The following is an 18308-nucleotide window of genomic DNA, read 5'->3' as shown; positions in this document are numbered from 1 at the left end:
GAAAGCATCCACCTCATCTGTGAAACATGGAGGTGGGCTGTTATGGCCTGGGCATGTAGGGCTGCCCCAGGTACTGACGCACTTATCTTCATAGATGATGTAAAAGCAAAGTGGATTCTGAGATGTGTAATTCAGCTTATTCCTACAGCAAGAAACAATGATCCCAAACATACTGTTAAAGCAACTAAGCTAAAAACTGGAAAACGCTTGAATGGCCAAGTCAGTCATCTGATCCAAATCTAATTGAGCATATCTTCCATATGCTGAAGAGAAAACTTATGGGAACAAGCCCCCAAAACAAGCAGGAGCTGAAGATGGCTGCAGTCAAGGCCTGGCAGATCATCACTGGAGAAGAGACTCAGCACCTGGTGATGTCTATGAATCACAGACTTCAAGCAGTAATTGATGCAAGCAACGAAGTACTAAACATGACTAATATGCTATGTCCCAAATATTATAGTGCCCTGAAATAGAGGGCTATGTATAAAAAGTATTATAATTTCTACATGGTCAAATGTATACCAATAACCTAGAATAAAATCTGAGATGTGCACTTTAATCACATGTGAATTGTTTGATAAAAGATTTAAAACTGTGGAGCACAGGGGCTAATAAAGGAAAAATGTGTCTTCATCCCAAACATTATGGAGGGCACATGAGTTACATGAGTTAGGACACATGTATACATGGACACATACATATGTATGAGTTAGTACACGTGTATATGGGAACACACATGTATGAGTTAGGACACATGTAAGTATGAACACATTCACATGTATAAGCTTGCACACATGCATGGACACAAAAACCAAAGCATCCACATGCAACACTATACATGTAAACAGAAAGACACAAGGTAATAGGGGCAGGAGCTGGACATCAGGCCTCCCAAACTTGTCCCCGCTAATATGATCTGTGTTGGCCTGAACTCCTCTTCTGTGCCGGACCCCCACAACTCCTGCTTCCTCGATCTTTCAGATACGAGTCTCTCTCCACCTTAACAATAAATGATGTCCGAGGAGTCACGTGATGGAGTAGTGGCCGGTTGGGAAACTCCAGCCCTCTCCGGAAAAGTAAAATAAAGACAGTGAAAAAACAAAGGCACAAACACAAAAACCAAAAATAAAGTGAAAGTAAAGATGTGGAGAAAATGGCAGCGAAGAAAGAAAAGCCAAAAGCAATGGGAAGAAGAGAAGAAGAAAAGACGTCGGAAGAAGAAGGTGAAGGCCTTACCTGTACGAGGAGGCCCGCTGTGGACAGAGAAGCCCGCTCCCTAAGGTCAGTTGAAGCCCCGAACCCGGGACTACAAAAATGGCTCATGGAGCCAAACAAAAGTGCGCAACTGCACATGCGCAAGACAAAAATAACACTGACGGGAGGGGGGACCAGCTGAGGAGTTGATCTCCACAGCTGAAATTGACAGCCACAACAAAGCAGCGAGAGGAAAACACAGAAAATAACGAGAGCAAGAAAGAAGAGAGTAAAAAGAAATCAAAGAAACAACAGAGGACCAACCCAGAGGAAGAAGACCAGCATCAAGACACTTCTAGTAAAAATAAGAAGACCAAAAATACCCAACAAAATAAAACAAACAAACCAACAAGAAAACCAGAAGAGACAGAGGTAAAGGACACAGATCCTGGAGTGGACTCAGAAGAAGAGGAGGAAGAACACAGAGAAATGGAAGATGAAGGGAAGGGCAAGTACATGGATATATTTTTTTTTAAAGAATATATGGAATCAGTAAAAGAATGGCAATCACAAGAATTCAGTGAAATAAAAAGAAGAGTAAAAAGTTCAGAAGAAAAAATGAATAGATTAGAGATGATCATGTCAGATATAGGAAAAAGAGTGGTCAAGGTGGAAGAACGAGAAACAGCCATAGAAATGGAAGTAGATGACTTAAAAAAGAAATTAGAAGAATCTGATAAAAAAAGTTAGAGACAAAAGAGCTGTTAGCTCAGAAGATAGATATAATGGAAAATTATAATAGAAGAAACAATATAAAGATAGTGGGCCTTAAGGAAGATGAAGAAGGCAAGAATATGAGAGAATTTATAAAAGAATGGATCCCCAGGGTCCTAGGAAGACCAGAATTACAGGAAGAAATGGAAATAGAAAGGGCACACAGAACATTAGCCCCTAAACCACAACCACAACAAAAACCAAGATCCATTCTAGTAAAATTCCTGAGATATACAACAAGAGAAAATATATTGGAGAAAGCAATGAGGAAAATAAGAGAAGACAAAAAACCACTGGAATACAAAGGTGAAAAAAAATTTTTCTATCCAGATATAAGTTTTGAACTCCTGAAGAAGAGGAAGGAGTTTAATACAGCAAAAACGATCCTATGGAAAAAAGGCTATAAATTTATGCTAAAGTATCCAGCGGTACTTAAAATAGTTATTCCAGGGCAGCAAAACAGACTATTCTTAGATCCGGAGGAAGCACGAAAATTTGCAGAACAACTACAAAACAGACAGAGAGATGAAGAACAAAAATGACCACAAACTATATGTATGTGCGTATGTATATATAAAAAAAATAGAGTATAGGTAAGAACTAAGAAGGGGAAGAAAGGAAGTATGGGGGGAATTAAGAGAGTGACCTTTGTTATATATGAAGATTAAAATCTTTTCTGAGGGGGCTGGGTGGGGAAGAATTACGATCACTGCGAAATCAGTTGACGCTTGCGAGTGAATTCGCAAATCCAAATGGAGAGGGGAGATGTGGTTGCCCGACAAGGGACAAAGGGCAACTCAGGAAGGGGAGGGGATAGTGGGGTTAAAGGAATTTTAGATAAGAGAATAATGGAAATATTTTATGTTTTAGAAATGTTGTCTTATAATGTGTTCAAAAAAAGAAAGCAGAAATGGATAAGAAGGAAAGGTGACGATGAGGAAACGGAAAGGAAAGATGAACAAAGTATGAAATGGCTATGTTGAACTATATGACTTTAAATATTAATGGAATACATAACCAAATCAAAAGGAAGAAACTGCTAAATTTACTGAAAAAAGAAAAAAATGATATAGCATTCGTACAAGAAACACACTTAACTGAAGTGGAACACAAGAAATTAAAGAGAGATTGGATAGGACATGTAACAGCAGCATCATATAATTCAAAAGCTAGAGGAGTAGCTATATTAATCAGTAAAAATGTACCAATCAAAATAGAAGAGGAAATAATAGATCCAGCAGGGAGATATGTAATGATAAAATGTCAGATATATTCGGAGTTTCGGAATTTACTCAATGTATACTCACCTAACGAAGAAAATCAATAATTTATGCATGATATCTTTTTGAAGATAGCAGACACGCAAGGGAACATACTAATAGGAGGGGATTTCAACCTTAATTTGGATTCAAACATGGATAAAACTGGGGAAAAAATTAACAGAAAGAACAAAGTAACCAAATTTATAATTAAATCGATGGAAGAAATGCAACTTTTGGATATATGGAGGAAACAACACCCAAAGGAAAAGGAATATTCATATTATTCGGGTAGACATAAAACATACTCAAGAATAGATCTATTCCTGTATCAGCTCGCATGCAAGACAGAGTTAGGAAAACAGAATATAAAGCTAGAATATTATCGAACCATTCACCCTTAATATTGACAATAAAGTTAGAGGACATCCCTCCAAGAATTTATAGATGGAGATTAAACTCCATGCTACACAAAAGGCAGGATTTTAGAGAATTCATTGAAAGACAAATTAAAATGTATTTTGAAATAAATATGGAATCAGTGAAATATAAGTTTATACTATGGGATGCAATGAAAGCGTTCATTAGAGGGCAAATAATAAGTTATGTAACCAAGATGAAGAAGGACTATAATCAGGAGACAGAGCAGTTGGAAAGGGAAATAGTAAATATAGAAAAAGAATTAGCAATGAAAGAAGATACAATTAAAAGAAGAGAATTGGCAGATAAAAAAATAAAATATGAAACACTACAAACATATAAGGTGGAGAAGAACATAATGAAGACAAAACAGAAATATTATGAACTAGGGGAAAAAATGCACAAAATTCTAGCATGGCAGCTTAAGACAGAACAAACTAAGAGAATGGTATTGGCATTAAGGAAAAAAGACAAGCAAATCACATATAATCCAACGGAGATTAATGAAAACTTCAGAGAATTCTACGAACAATTATATCAAACTGAAAACGAAGGGAAAGAAGACAAAATAGATGAATTTTTAACTAAAATTGAACTACCGAAATTACAAACAGAGGAACAAAATAAATTAACAAAACCATTTGAAATAGAAGAAATACAGGAGATAATAAAAAAAACTACCGAATAATAAAACACCAGGAGAGGATGGATTCCCAATAGAATTCTATAAAACATTTAAAGATTTATTAATTCCTCCCCTTCTGGAAGTAATCAACCAGACTGATAAAACACAAAGCTTATCAGATTCATACAAATCAGCAATAATTACAGTAATACCAAAGACAGGGAAAGATCCACTCGCACCAGCGTCATATAGACCAATATCTTTATTTAACACAGATTATAAGATAACAGCTAAACTATTAGCAAACAGATTAGCCGACTATGTACCAAAAATAGTAAATCTAGACCAAACTGGATTTATTAAAAAAAGACGCACAACAGACAATATCTGTAAATTTATTAACTTAATTCATGCAGTAGAAGGAAATAAAGCTCCAACAGTAGAGGTTGCTTTAGACGCAGAGAAGGCCTTTGACAGAGTAGAATGGAATTATTTATTCAAAGTACTACAAAAATTCAACTTACCAGAGAAATATATTAATTGGATTAAAGCATTATATAAGGGGCCATTGGCGAAAGTGACAGTAAATGGATATATATCAAAACAATTTAACTTAAGCAGATCAACAAGGCAGGGATGCCCACTATCTCCCTTATTGTTCGCATTAGCCATAGAACCACTAGCAGAACTGATAAGAACAGAAAATAAAATAAAAGGGATAAAAATAAAAGAGAAGGAATATAAAATCAGTCTATTTGCAGATGACGTTATAGTATACTTAGCAGAACCAGAAATATCAATAAAAGAATTACATAGGAAATTGAAAGAATATGGAGAAGTGTTGGGGTACAAGATTAACGCAAATAAAAGTGAAGCAATGCCAATGAATAATGCGGATTTCTCAAAATTTAAGAAAGAATCACCATTCAGATGGCAAACGCAAGCAATGCGATACCTAGGTATACAAATAAATAAAAACCTCGGCCATCTATATAAACTCAATTATTATCCACTAATGAAAAAAATTACAAGACGACTTAGAGCATTGGAAAGACTTACCACTAACACTGATGGGAAGGATAAACTGTATTAAAATGAACATTTTCCCAAGGATACAATACCTATTTCAGACATTACCAATACACTTAATTGAGAAATTCTTCAAGGAGTTAAAGAAAATAATAAGGAAATTTTTATGGAAAGGGGGGAAACCGAGGATAGCACTAGATAAATTAACAGAATGGTATAAACAAGGAGGCTTACAACTACCAAACTTTAAAAATTATTATAGAGCCGCACAATTAAGATACCTATCAGATTTTTATCAAACAAGGGAAAAGCCAGATTGGACTAGATAAGAATTAGATAAAATAGGGGAGAAGATACCTGAACATATATAAATGGGATGAAAAATTGGTACAACGTAGGAATTCTCCAGTATTGCATCATCTGCTCAACATTTGGAAGAAGATTCATGTAGAAAGGAATAAACAAATTACCAACTACCAAAACTAATACTGACGCAAAATCAGCTAATCCCTTTTACAATAGATAACCTTTCCTTTAGAGAATGGGAGAAAAAAGGGATCAAAAGAATAGAAAATTGTTTTTTGGGAAATAAATTATTATCCTTTGAACAAATGAAGGATAAATATAATATAACTCACGATACAGTGTTGGCATACTACCAACTGAAATCTTACTTGAAGGACAAATTGGAAGGCAGTCTGAGGTTACCAGAGGGAAGTAATTTTGAATATGTGATTACAGACACAATGATAATCAAAAAATTTGTAACAAACATGTATATTAAACTACAAGAAAAGGAGAACGAGGAAACAAATGGTAAAACTAAACAAAAATGGGAACAAGATCTAAACATAAAGATAAAGAATGAAGCATGGGAGAAGTTATGCTCCAGAACTATGAGAAATACAATAAACACGAGGTTACGTATGATACAATATAACTGGATACACAGGCTATACATTACACCTCAAAAGTTAAATAAATGGGACCCAACAGTATCTGACAGATGTTTTCGCTGTAAAAAGGAAACGGGAACAACAATTCATGCAATTTGGACATGTGAGAAAGTGAAAAAATTTTGGGTAGATCTAAACCAGATATTAAATAAAATCACAAAAAGCAATATACCAAAAAAACCCAGAGATCTTCCTCCTAAGTAAAATAAAAAACAAAGAATTTGGACTCGATTTGGATGGAGCACAAAAAAGATTTGTTATAATAGCCCTAGCTGTAGCAAAAAAATATATTATGTCAACCTGGAAATTAGAAGATAACTTGAGAATACACAATGGTATATAGAAATGAATAAATGTATTCCATTAGAAAAAATAACCTATAATTTAAGAAATAACATTACAATATTCGAACAAATATGGGAGCCATACATGAAACACAATAGAGAAAACCTACCGTGGACATCTACCACATAAAATGACAGAAGGAGAAGAGAATGAAAAGAACTGACTCAGTGGAATTTCTTGTTTATTTTTATTGAGTGACAACATTGTTTGACGAGTTTAATGTATCTTATATTCTGAACTTTAAATAAATGGGAGGGGAGGTGAGGGAGGGAGGAAGGGTAGGAGGGAACGGGGGGAGAAATATTTAAGAAGGAAAATGTATGTATCTTGATCAATATGGTTTATAGTGTGAAAAATAAAACATTTAAAAAAAAGGAAAAAAAACAATAAATGATGACCTGACCTTTACCAGCCTTGGGGGCAGAGGACGTCACAGATTCAATACCCCCGAGAAAAGACATTTTGAAGCATCTCAGAATGAAATGGTACCCTTTCACTTTTAGCAACGTCCCTTGGTTTGATAATGATGGTGTTTATTGTCATACACATTGTGCAATGTACAGATGAACCAAAATTCTTACTTGCTGCAAGCAAACATATACTTGGTAAAGGAAAAAAAATACAACAATAATATGTGACGCAATGGATTAATTAAATATTGTGACACAATGGGTTAAATAAATATATGCTTATAAAAGGGATTAGAATTGGGTTAGCTGTTAGGTTACATGCATTTTACAGGTAGAACAATCCTTGAAAAGTTCCGAGGGCAGGTGCAAACAGAAGGTTCTGGGCTTTAGCAATATGTGCAATCACACCCCAGAAACTGAAACATTTGCAGAGAGCTGGGGCCACATATTTCTTTTGTAAATCCTGGAATTTGCAACATTTGCAAACTGAAACCAAAAAATAACAGTACCTGGAACATCAGGAAGGGAGGGGCAGAGAATGAGAAAGAAGTAGTTAGCAGAAGGCAATCTGAGAAAAGGCTGGACAGAAGAGAACCTGTGGAAAAGGCTCCCTTTTTCAAGACTGGGCAGAGTTCTGATATGGTAACCTGAGTGGAAATCGTTCTGTGGAAATCAGGAGTGGCGGCTAGTCTTCCTGGTGTGGCGAAGAGAAGAACTCTGTGAGAAGAACCTGGAAAGAAGACGTTTCTTCTGGAAGACACTTCTGTTTGGGGTGTCCAACAAGCAACAACTATCTCTCTATAATCCTCCACAACTTTCCTGCCTGGTAATTCTAAGTAAACCACTGAAGTTTGCTTGAATGTAATGACTGTTTGATTCTGTGCACAGGATTGAAGGTTACTGGAAACTGTAGCCTTGGAAATGTGGACAATGGAAGATTGGCCAGTAAAAAGGACTTTCTTGAAAACACAGGGATTGTGTAAATAACTTAATGTTGATAAGTATTGATCTTGTTGTTCTATACTCAGGGAATTAAACTAAGTTTGCTGAAGGAACCATTGCTTTGGTGTATTCCTATTGCTGCTGGTATATGGGGTTCACTGAACTCGTAACAAATAGGATACATTACATTAAATTGAAAAGAAGGAATAAAGAAATATTCACAGTTACATGGTCCAAGGAAAAGTGGTGTTGCTAGAGTGCGGACAGGCCTTTGTGGTGTCGGAGCAGTCTATGCTGAGTGTAACAAGGGGAGTTCAGGAGCTGTTGGAAAGAAACTGTTCTCTAAGCTGGAGGAGCTGGTCTTCAGGCTTCTATACCATCTGCTTAAAGGGAGCAGTGAGAAGAGGTTGTGACCAGGGTGATGGGGGTCCTGTATGATGTTGGCTGCCTTCTTGAGGCAGCACCTCACGTGCATGTCTACAGTGGATGGGAGGTCGGAGCCTGTGCTGAAAGTGGCTGTGTTGGTTACCTTCAGCGGCCATCCACGTTTCTGGGCAGTCGAATTCCCAAACAAGGCTGTGATTTCCCCAGAGCACTCATAGAGGTTTGACAACTTGCCAAATCACCTCAGACCCCTCAGAAAGCAGAGGGTCAGTGCAACTTCTTCACTGTTATCTCGATGGGCTGGCTGTCGTGTCAAGGAGGTATGTTAGAAGAGTGGTCTTTAAGAAGGCCCTGGTCCTAAAGGGGTTCAGAGTGGGCCAGGAGGGGCATGAAATCAATTTATTTGCTGATGATGTGCTAGTATATTTGATGGACTCAAGGGGTGGGGGGAATCGGGGATCGTTGGCCAGACTGGAGAAGTTTGGCAGGATCTCAGATATGTTAACTTTGGACAAGAGTGAAATCATGCCCTTGACAAAGGGGGACTATAGACAATATCAGCAAGGGAGCCAATTTAAATAGCCGTAAGAGGGGATCACATATTTGGGGTTCGAAGTGGATAAGGATTTACTTGATTTATATAGACATAATTATCTTCCTTTGCTCTGGAAGATTGAGGTGGACCTTGGTAGATGGAGGACACTGCCCATAACTTTGGTGGGCAGGGTTAATTGTGTTAAAATGAAGGTGATGCCAAGACTACATTCTCTATTTCAATCCTTGCCCATGCCAGAGCTTCTTTAAGGTGCTTCTAGAATGTGCCAGGAAGTTCTTGTGGAACAGAAGGTGGCTAGGGTCTCCATAGGGTATGGAGGATTGTTATGAGCAAGTGAAGCTTTTGTTATTCGAACAGGTAAGGAATAATATGATTTGTCTAATAAAACTTTCTTAAGGGATAATTTGGGACCATCTATGGCTGTGTGCAGTGACATGAAGATTCTAATTCAAAAGGCGAATACGTGCAAACTCATCAATATGTTGTAACTTCTATTCCAAAGTGAGGGCCTGAAGCCGGGCTTACACAAGTTGAGGGAAAGGTGGGAGACGGACCTGGGAACAACAATCTATGAGTGGTGCTGGTCAGACTTCTGTCTGGACCTCATGACAGTTGTTATTAATGCCAGGTACAATTTCCTGCATCAACTATAATTCACACCCCAAAAATTACATAAACCTAAACCAGAAATCTCGGAAATGTGCTTTAGGTGTGGTGTGGAGGCAATCGAACAACTGAAAAGTGGCAAAGCAGCAGGTATGGATGGAATCCCCCCAGAAGTCTGGAAGGCTGGCGGCAAAACTCTGCATGCCAAACTGCATGAGTTTTTCAAGCTTTGTTGGGACCAAGGTAAACTGCCTCAGGATCTTCGTGATGCCACCATCATCACCCTGTACAAAAACAAAGGCGAGAAATCAGACTGCTCAAACTACAGGGGAATCACGTTGCTCTCCATTGCAGGCAAAATCTTCGCTAGGATTCTACTAAATAGAATAATACCTAGTGTCGCTGAGAATATTCTCCCAGAATCACAGTGCGGCTTTCGCGCAAACAGAGGAACCACTGACATGGTCTTTGCCCTCAGACAGCTCCAAGAAAAGTGCAGAGAACAAAACAAAGGACTCTACATCACCTTTGTTGACCTCACCAAAGCCTTCGACACCGTGAGCAGGAAAGGGCTTTGGCAAATACTAGAGCGCATCGGATGTCCCCCAAAGTTCCTCAACATGATTATCCAACTGCACGAAAACCAACAAGGTCGGGTCAGATACAGCAATGAGCTCTCTGAACCCTTCTCCATTAACAATGGCGTGAAGCAAGGCTGTGTTCTCGCACCAACCCTCTTTTCAATCTTCTTCAGCATGATGCTGAACCAAGCCATGAAAGACCCCAACAATGAAGACGCTGTTTACATCCGGTACCGCACGGATGGCAGTCTCTTCAATCTGAGGCGCCTGCAAGCTCACACCAAGACACAAGAGAAACTTGTCCGTGAACTACTCTTTGCAGATGATGCCGCTTTAGTTGCCCATTCAGAGCCAGCTCTTCAGCGCTTGACGTCCTGCTTTGCGGAAACTGCCAAAATGTTTGGCCTGGAAGTCAGCCTGAAGAAAACTGAGGTCCTCCATCAGCCAGCTCCCCACCATGACTACCAGCCCCCCCACATCTCCATCGGGCACACAAAACTCAAAACGGTCAACCAGTTTACCTATCTCGGCTGCACCATTTCATCAGATGCAAGGATCGACAATGAGATAGACAACAGACTCGCCAAGGCAAATAGCGCCTTTGGAAGACTACACAAAAGAGTCTGGAAAAACAACCAACTGAAAAACCTCACAAAGATAAGCGTATACAGAGCCGTTGTCATACCCACACTCCTGTTCGGCTCCGAATCATGGGTCCTCTACCGGCACCACCTACGGCTCCTAGAACGCTTCCACCAGCGTTGTCTCCGCTCCATCCTCAACATCCATTGGAGCGCTCACACCCCTAACGTCGAGGTACTCGAGATGGCAGAGGTCGACAGCATCGAGTCCACGCTGCTGAAGATCCAGCTGCGCTGGATGGGTCACGTCTCCAGAATGGAGGACCATCGCCTTCCCAAGATCGTATTATATGGCGAGCTCTCCACTGGCCACCGTGACAGAGGTGCACCAAAGAAAAGGTACAAGGACTGCCTAAAGAAATCTCTTGGTGCCTGCCACATTGACCACCGCCAGTGGGCTGATAACGCCTCAAACCGTGCATCTTGGCGCCTCACAGTTTGGCGGGCAGCAGCCTCCTTTGAAGAAGACCGCAGAGCCCACCTCACTGACAAAAGGCAAAGGAGGAAAAACCCAACACCCAACCCCAACCAACCAATTTTCCCTTGCAACCGCTGCAATCGTGTCTGCCTGTCCCGCATCGGACTGGTCAGCCACAAACGAGCCTGCAGCTGACGTGGACATTTTACCCCCTCCATAAATCTTCGTCCGCGAAGCCAAGCCAAAGGAAAGGAGGAGGCAATCGAACAACTGAAAAGTGGCAAAGCAGCAGGTATGGATGGAATCCCCCCAGAAGTCTGGAAGGCTGGCGGCAAAACTCTGCATGCCAAACTGCATGAGTTTTTCAAGCTTTGTTGGGACCAAGGTAAACTGCCTCAGGATTTTCATGATGCCACCATCATCACCCTGTACAAAAACAAAGGCGAGAAATCAGACTGCTCAAACTACAGGGGAATCACGTTGCTCTCCATTGCAGGCAAAATCTTCGCTAGGATTCTACTAAATAGAATAATACCTAGTGTCGCCGAGAATATTCTCCCAGAATCACAGTGCGGCTTTCGCGCAAACAGAGGAACCACTGACATGGTCTTTGCCCTCAGACAGCTCCAAGAAAAGTGCAGAGAACAAAACAAAGGACTCTACATCACCTTTGTTGACCTCACCAAAGCCTTCGACACCGTGAGCAGGAAAGGGCTTTGGCAAATACTAGAGCGCATCGGATGTCCCCCAAAGTTCCTCAACATGATTATCCAACTGCACGAAAACCAACAAGGTCGGGTCAGATACAGCAATGAGCTCTCTGAACCCTTCTCCATTAACAATGGCGTGAAGCAAGGCTGTGTTCTCGCACCAACCCTCTTTTCAATCTTCTTCAGCATGATGCTGAACCAAGCCATGAAAGACCCCAACAATGAAGACGCTGTTTACATCCGGTACCGCACGGATGGCAGTCTCTTCAATCTGAGGCGCCTGCAAGCTCACACCAAGACACAAGAGAAACTTGTCCGTGAACTACTCTTTGCAGATGATGCCGCTTTAGTTGCCCATTCAGAGCCAGCTCTTCAGCGCTTGACGTCCTGCTTTGCGGAAACTGCCAAAATGTTTGGCCTGGAAGTCAGCCTGAAGAAAACTGAGGTCCTCCATCAGCCAGCTCCCCACCATGACTACCAGCCCCCCCACATCTCCATCGGGCACACAAAACTCAAAACGGTCAACCAGTTTACCTATCTCGGCTGCACCATTTCATCAGATGCAAGGATCGACAATGAGATAGACAACAGACTCGCCAAGGCAAATAGCGCCTTTGGAAGACTACACAAAAGAGTCTGGAAAAACAACCAACTGAAAAACCTCACAAAGATAAGCGTATACAGAGCCGTTGTCATACCCACACTCCTGTTCGGCTCCGAATCATGGGTCATCTACCGGCACCACCTACGGCTCCTAGAACGCTTCCACCAGCGTTGTCTCCGCTCCATCCTCAACATCCATTGGAGCGCTTACACCCCTAACGTCGAAGTACTCGAGATGGCAGAGGTCGACAGCATCGAGTCCACGCTGCTGAAGATCCAGCTGCGCTGGATGGGTCACGTCTCCAGAATGGAGGACCATCGCCTTCCCAAGATCCTGTTATATGGCGAGCTCTCCACTGGCCACCGTGACAGAGGTGCACCAAAGAAAATGTACAAGGACTGCCTAAAGAAATCTCTTGGTGCCTGCCACATTGACCACCGCCAGTGGGCTGATAACGCCTCAAACCGTACATCTTGGCGCCTCACAGTTTGGCGGGCAGCAACCTCCTTTGAAGAAGACCGCAGAGCCCACCTCACGAACAAAAGGCAAAGGAGGAAAAACCCAACACCCAACCCCAACCAACCAATTTTCCCTTGCAACCGCTGCAATCGTGTCTGCCTGTCCCGCATCGGACTTGTCAGCCACAAACGAGCCTGCAGCTGACGTGGACTTTTTACCCCCTCCATAAATCTTCGTCCGCGAAGCCAAGCCAAAGAAGGAGATTGGAACCTTTATCCATTCAAGGTGAGATCCTTCTGGGAGGACCTGGGGGGATATTCTGAAAAAAATGAAAAAGGTGGATTTTCCACAGGATCCAGAATTGTATCTTTTGGGAAACGTTATGGATGTGAGTTTTAAACTGTCCAAGTACCAAATTCAGTTTGTGAAGGTCGCCTTGTCGGTAGCCAGGAAGAGTATAACGGTCACGACTCCCAACTAAACATTACACAATGGAATACGGAAATGCAGAGTTGTTTTCCCTGGAGAAAATTGCGTACAATTTAAGAAGGAAATATGACACATTCGTTAGGGTCTGGCAACTTTATCTGCACAGATATAATTATAGACCTTCTGAATAAAAGAAAGGCAATAATCTGTGCCAGCAGTGAGATCAATGAGGTGGGTCGTGGCGCAGATGGCGAGCTCTTGTAATTTGTTCCTTATTTTTTTCATTTCAGGTTTCTTTGGGTTTTTCTTAAGTCCCCTTAAGGGTTTGTGACCTTACCAATATTTGGTTCTTTGTATTTATTTAATTTATATAATTTTTTCTTTGTTGTATTAGGGTATGAGGGGAAAAATAGACTCTGAATGTTATATACTATTGTTGAAAGAGATTGAATTGTTTGTTTGGATTTGTCTTCGAAAATCAAAAATAAAATATTTTTTTAAAAAAAAGGCCCTGGCCCAGGGATGAGGAAGAAGGCCCAGGGATGGGGAAGTGAGAGCCGTGCTGTAAGTTTAAAAGGCTCTGTGCCTCCCTTGTGTTCCAGTGTGCTGGTCACCCACGACGACACTGTGAAGATCTCAGACTTTGGCACTTCCAAGGAGCTGAGTGACAAGAGCACCAAGATGTCCTTCGCTGGCACTGTGGCCTGGATGGCCCCTGAAGTGATCCGCAATGAGCCCGTGTCTGAGAAGGTGGACATTTGGTAAGCAGAGCCCGGTGCCGGGGGGTGGGGTGGGTGGAGCGGTGCTGGCTGGTCAGACATCTCAATCCCAGGTGTGAGGTCACCGCTGCCAAGGGAGAACGGGAATGACAGAGATCGCTTCAGCAAGACAAAGATGGAAGGGCAGTGTGATCATGTTGCTCAGATTGTGGGGAGACATGGATAACAAGTGCTGGCGACTACCAGCCACAGAATGGGACATGACGGTCCATGATCTGTGCCAGCCCGTGGGAACCTCTACGTGAATCTGTTTCCTCTCCCTTCACCCGCTCCCTCATGGCTTATCATTGGGTCCAAACACCCCAGTAGTGTGGGAAGTAGGCCCCATCCCCAGTGGTGTGGGAAGTAGACCCTATCCCCAGTGGTGGGGGGTGGGTGGGCAGTGTGCTCATTGTTGAACAACCCTCTGGGTGAAGGACGATCTTCCTGATACCCCTGGTTTAACCTCCTGGCTTTGCCTGAGCCTGTGGGAGAGGAGCCCTCTTGTGTAGGGGGCCCATGAGATGAATGCTCTGGACCAGAGTTGGGTTTGGATTGATGGCAGCAGGGATCAATCAGCAGGCAGGTTTCGTGCTGGGAGCCACCCTGGGTGCATGGATCTGGTGTGTCGGCAGAGGACCTGTCGTTTCTGCCTGTGAGGTGGTGTTGCTGACCCACTTGTGGTCCATCGCAGGTCGTTCGGTGTGGTTCTGTGGGAGCTGCTGACTGGTGAGGTGCCCTACAAGGACGTGGATTCCTCGGCGATCATCTGGGGTGTTGGCAGCAACAGCCTCCACCTGCCTGTCCCGTCCACATGTCCTGATGGCTTTAAGATACTCATGAAGCAAACATGGTGAGCATGGCAGTTCCCTACCATTACAGTGTTCGCTGCGGTTAAACCACGTTTACAAACGGTTATCCACCATTGCCCACCATTACACATGGTTACCCACTGTTACCTATTGTTACACACAGTTCCCCGTCATTACACAACTGTTAGCCACTGTTACGTACCGTTACACACAATTCCCCACCGTTACCCACCTACATACCGTTAGCCATCATTACCCATCATTACCCAATGTTGCACACAGTTCCTCACTGTTACATAGGGTTCACTGTGGTTAAACAATGACTCTAGTTGGACACAATGAACTACCGTTACACAGTTACCGATTGTTACACACAGTGACCCACCGTTACACAGTTCTCCACCATTACCCATCGTTACACGCAGTTACCCACTGTTACAAGCAGTTCCACACTGTTCCACACAGTTACCCACAGTTCCACAAGGTTATCTACTGTTACAGGCGGTGATCCATGGGTACAGGCAGTGACCACAGGTATAATTAGTGACCCATACGTACAAGAAGTGATTACGGGGTACAGGCGATGACTACAGATACAGGCGCTGTCCCACAGATACAGTTAGTGACTCTCAGGTACAGGTGGTGAACATGGATACAGGAAGAGATTATGGGTACAGGCAGTGACTACAGATACAGGCGCTGACCCACAGATACAGTTAGTGGCCCACATGTACAGGCAGTGATTATGGGTACAGAGGGTGGCTACGGATACAGGTACTACCCCACAGATACAGTTAGTGACCCACAGGTACAGGTGGTGAACACGGGTACAGGAAGTGATTATGGGTACAGGCAGTGACTACAGATACAGGCACTGTCCTACAATACAGTTAGTGACCCACAGGTACAGGCGCTACCCCACAGGTACAGTTAGTGACCCACAGGTACAGGCAATGACCCACAGGTACAGATGGTGACCCACAGATACCACAGTTGTTCCTTGTCTGGTGGTGCAGAAATCACTCAGGAGGGCATTGCAGGGAGATCAGGAGGATCCGGGATGGGGAGTTGAGGGGGTGAATGTGGAGAGAGTGGATGAAGCGAGGTCTTTTGAGGGGGAGGCTGAGAGCAGTGGGGAGAACCTCTGGAGGGAGCCAGGAACAGGGTGGGAGAGGGCCAAAGAGAGGAGCCCTGACTGACTGGCTGCTGGCCCTGTGCCTGTGAAATGCTGTGTGGATCACGGCAAAAAGGGCAGGAGGTGTGGGCAGTGGAGGGTCAGGGAGTGTGGAATATGAGTCAATGATTCTCCTCCTCATTTTGCCTTGCCCTGTCTGTCACAGGGTGGGAACTGCAGCAAAGCTACGGCCTCCACGAACAAGCTCAGCCTAAACATTCACTACTAAAACTCTACTCATTCTTCCCTCTCCCTCACCCTCCCACTCTCACCCTCTCTTCTTCTCCCTTTCCCTCTCTTCTTACTCTCTCCCATCTCTCTCCCCCCCCCCCCCCCCCCACCTCACCCTTCTCCCTCTCTCTCCACCCTCTCTTACACACACATCCCCAAGCACACAGGATGCAGTATGTCAGTCTTCTTGCCCTAGGGGGATATCCTGCCCCTTGACCTTCAGCAAGCCACAACCTGATTAGACATGTGGAGATTGTTAGCAGGGAAAACCTGCTTATGAGGGAACTTCAAGCCAGCATTGGTACAGATGGGGCTAATCTAGGGCTGCTCTTCTCTGCAGGCACAGTAAACCTCGAAACCGCCCGTCCTTCAGGCAGATCCTCCTCCACCTGGACATCGCGTCCGCTGACGTTCTGGGAACCCCTCAGGAGACCTATTTTAAATCCCAGGTAACTTGACAGGACACAGACCAAGTTGGTTGCAAGAGATAATCATAGAGCAGCCTGCTGATGCAGTGGGATGACTCCTGTCTGGTGATCTGGCCATGGTCAGAATTTTAGAACATTCGTCAGGGTCCAGTCGGTCGGACTGCAGGGTGGAACCTGCCAGCCACTTCCCACAGTATCCGTACATCTCTCACACCTCTAAGGAGGAATACAGTAAGTCGCTATCAAAAATTACTGCTGAATCACTCTGGCATGGTCAGATGCACTGGATGGTGGTATCGCAGCCTGGTTTAGCCACTTGACTGCCTGGGAATGCAGACGGCTCCAGAAGGAAACAGTCAGAGCTGGGTGCATCACAGGCTCCGACTGCCCATCCACTGCAGACCTCGATCTGAGGCACTGCCTCAGGAGGGCAGCCAACCTCCTAAAGCACCTCCATCTCCCTGGCGTCAGCCACTTCTCCACTTCAGGCAGACAGTACAGAAGCCTAAAAAACATTTTTTTTCCAACAGCTATCAGATTCCTGGTTCTCCCCGTGTTGCACTGATCGCGGACCTCCCTGACACCACAGAAGGACTGTCCGCACTATTCCAATCACTTTTTTTACACTAGGATTACTACGAGTATTTCATACAGGCGTCATTCGAACCGCTGCCCAGGAAGAGCGTAGTGACTAACGACCACTCACATCAACAGTGAAGTGTTTTGAGAGAATGGTGATGAAGCAGATCAACTCCTGTCTGAGCAGTGACATGGATACATTCCAGTTCACTTATCGTAGCAACAGGTCTACGGCGGATGCCATCTCACTGGCTCTACACAAAACCCTGGAACACCTGGACAGTAAAGATGCATACATCAGGATGCTCTTTATTGACTACAGTTCAGCATTTAACACCATCATCCCCTCAAAACTGATCAGCAAACTCCAAGATCTGAGGTTTAACACCCCAATATGTAATTGGATCATAGATTTCCTCACCTCCAGACCACAATCCATGAGGATTGGTGAGAACATCACAATCTCTATCAGTACCGGAGCACCACAAGGCTGCGTTTTTAGCCCTCTGCTCTACTCACTTCACATGTACGACTGTGTGGCTCGGTATGACAATAACATCATCTACAAATTTGCCGACAATACCACAGTAGTGGGTTGTATAAGGGAAGGTGATGAGTCTGCATTCAGAATGGAGATTGAAGACTTGGCTGAATGGTGCACCAACAACAACCTTGCACACAATGCCACCAAAACTAAGGAGCTGATTGTTGACTTCAGGAAGGGAAAGCCAGAGATGAATGATCCAGTGATCCTTGGGGGAATCAGAGGTGGAGAGGGTGAGCACATTTAAGTTCCTGGGAGTCACTATCTCGGAGGATCTTTCCTGGACCCAACACACTAATAGCATCGTGAAAAAAGCACGTCAGTGCCTCTACTTCCTCAGGAGTTTGCGGGGGAAAGTGTGCTGACCGGCTGCATCATAGTCTGGTATGGGGACACCAATACTCCCTGAGTGTAAATCCCTGCAAAAGGTAGTGGATACA

At 43.3% G+C, this 18308-nt stretch overlaps 1 protein-coding gene across 7 annotated transcripts in view; it reads left to right on the top strand.

Moving 5' to 3' along the window:
* Positions 1 to 18308, top strand: part of map3k13 (mitogen-activated protein kinase kinase kinase 13) — a 147822-nt gene that overhangs the window by 96530 nt on the left and 32984 nt on the right. For all 7 annotated transcript variants that reach the window (XM_069934010.1, XM_069934009.1, XM_069934012.1 and 4 more), the window contains 3 exons: positions 13945 to 14103; positions 14795 to 14953; positions 16658 to 16766. In XM_069934010.1, the coding sequence (XP_069790111.1) occupies positions 13945 to 14103; positions 14795 to 14953; positions 16658 to 16766 (427 nt within the window). The remainder of the gene's footprint in view (positions 1 to 13944; positions 14104 to 14794; positions 14954 to 16657; positions 16767 to 18308) is intronic.

The sequence above is a fragment of the Narcine bancroftii genome, chromosome 4, assembly GCF_036971445.1.
Source record: "Narcine bancroftii isolate sNarBan1 chromosome 4, sNarBan1.hap1, whole genome shotgun sequence".
NCBI classification, from domain to species: domain Eukaryota; kingdom Metazoa; phylum Chordata; class Chondrichthyes; order Torpediniformes; family Narcinidae; genus Narcine; species Narcine bancroftii.
This window is presented reverse-complemented; position numbering and strand designations above follow the sequence as displayed.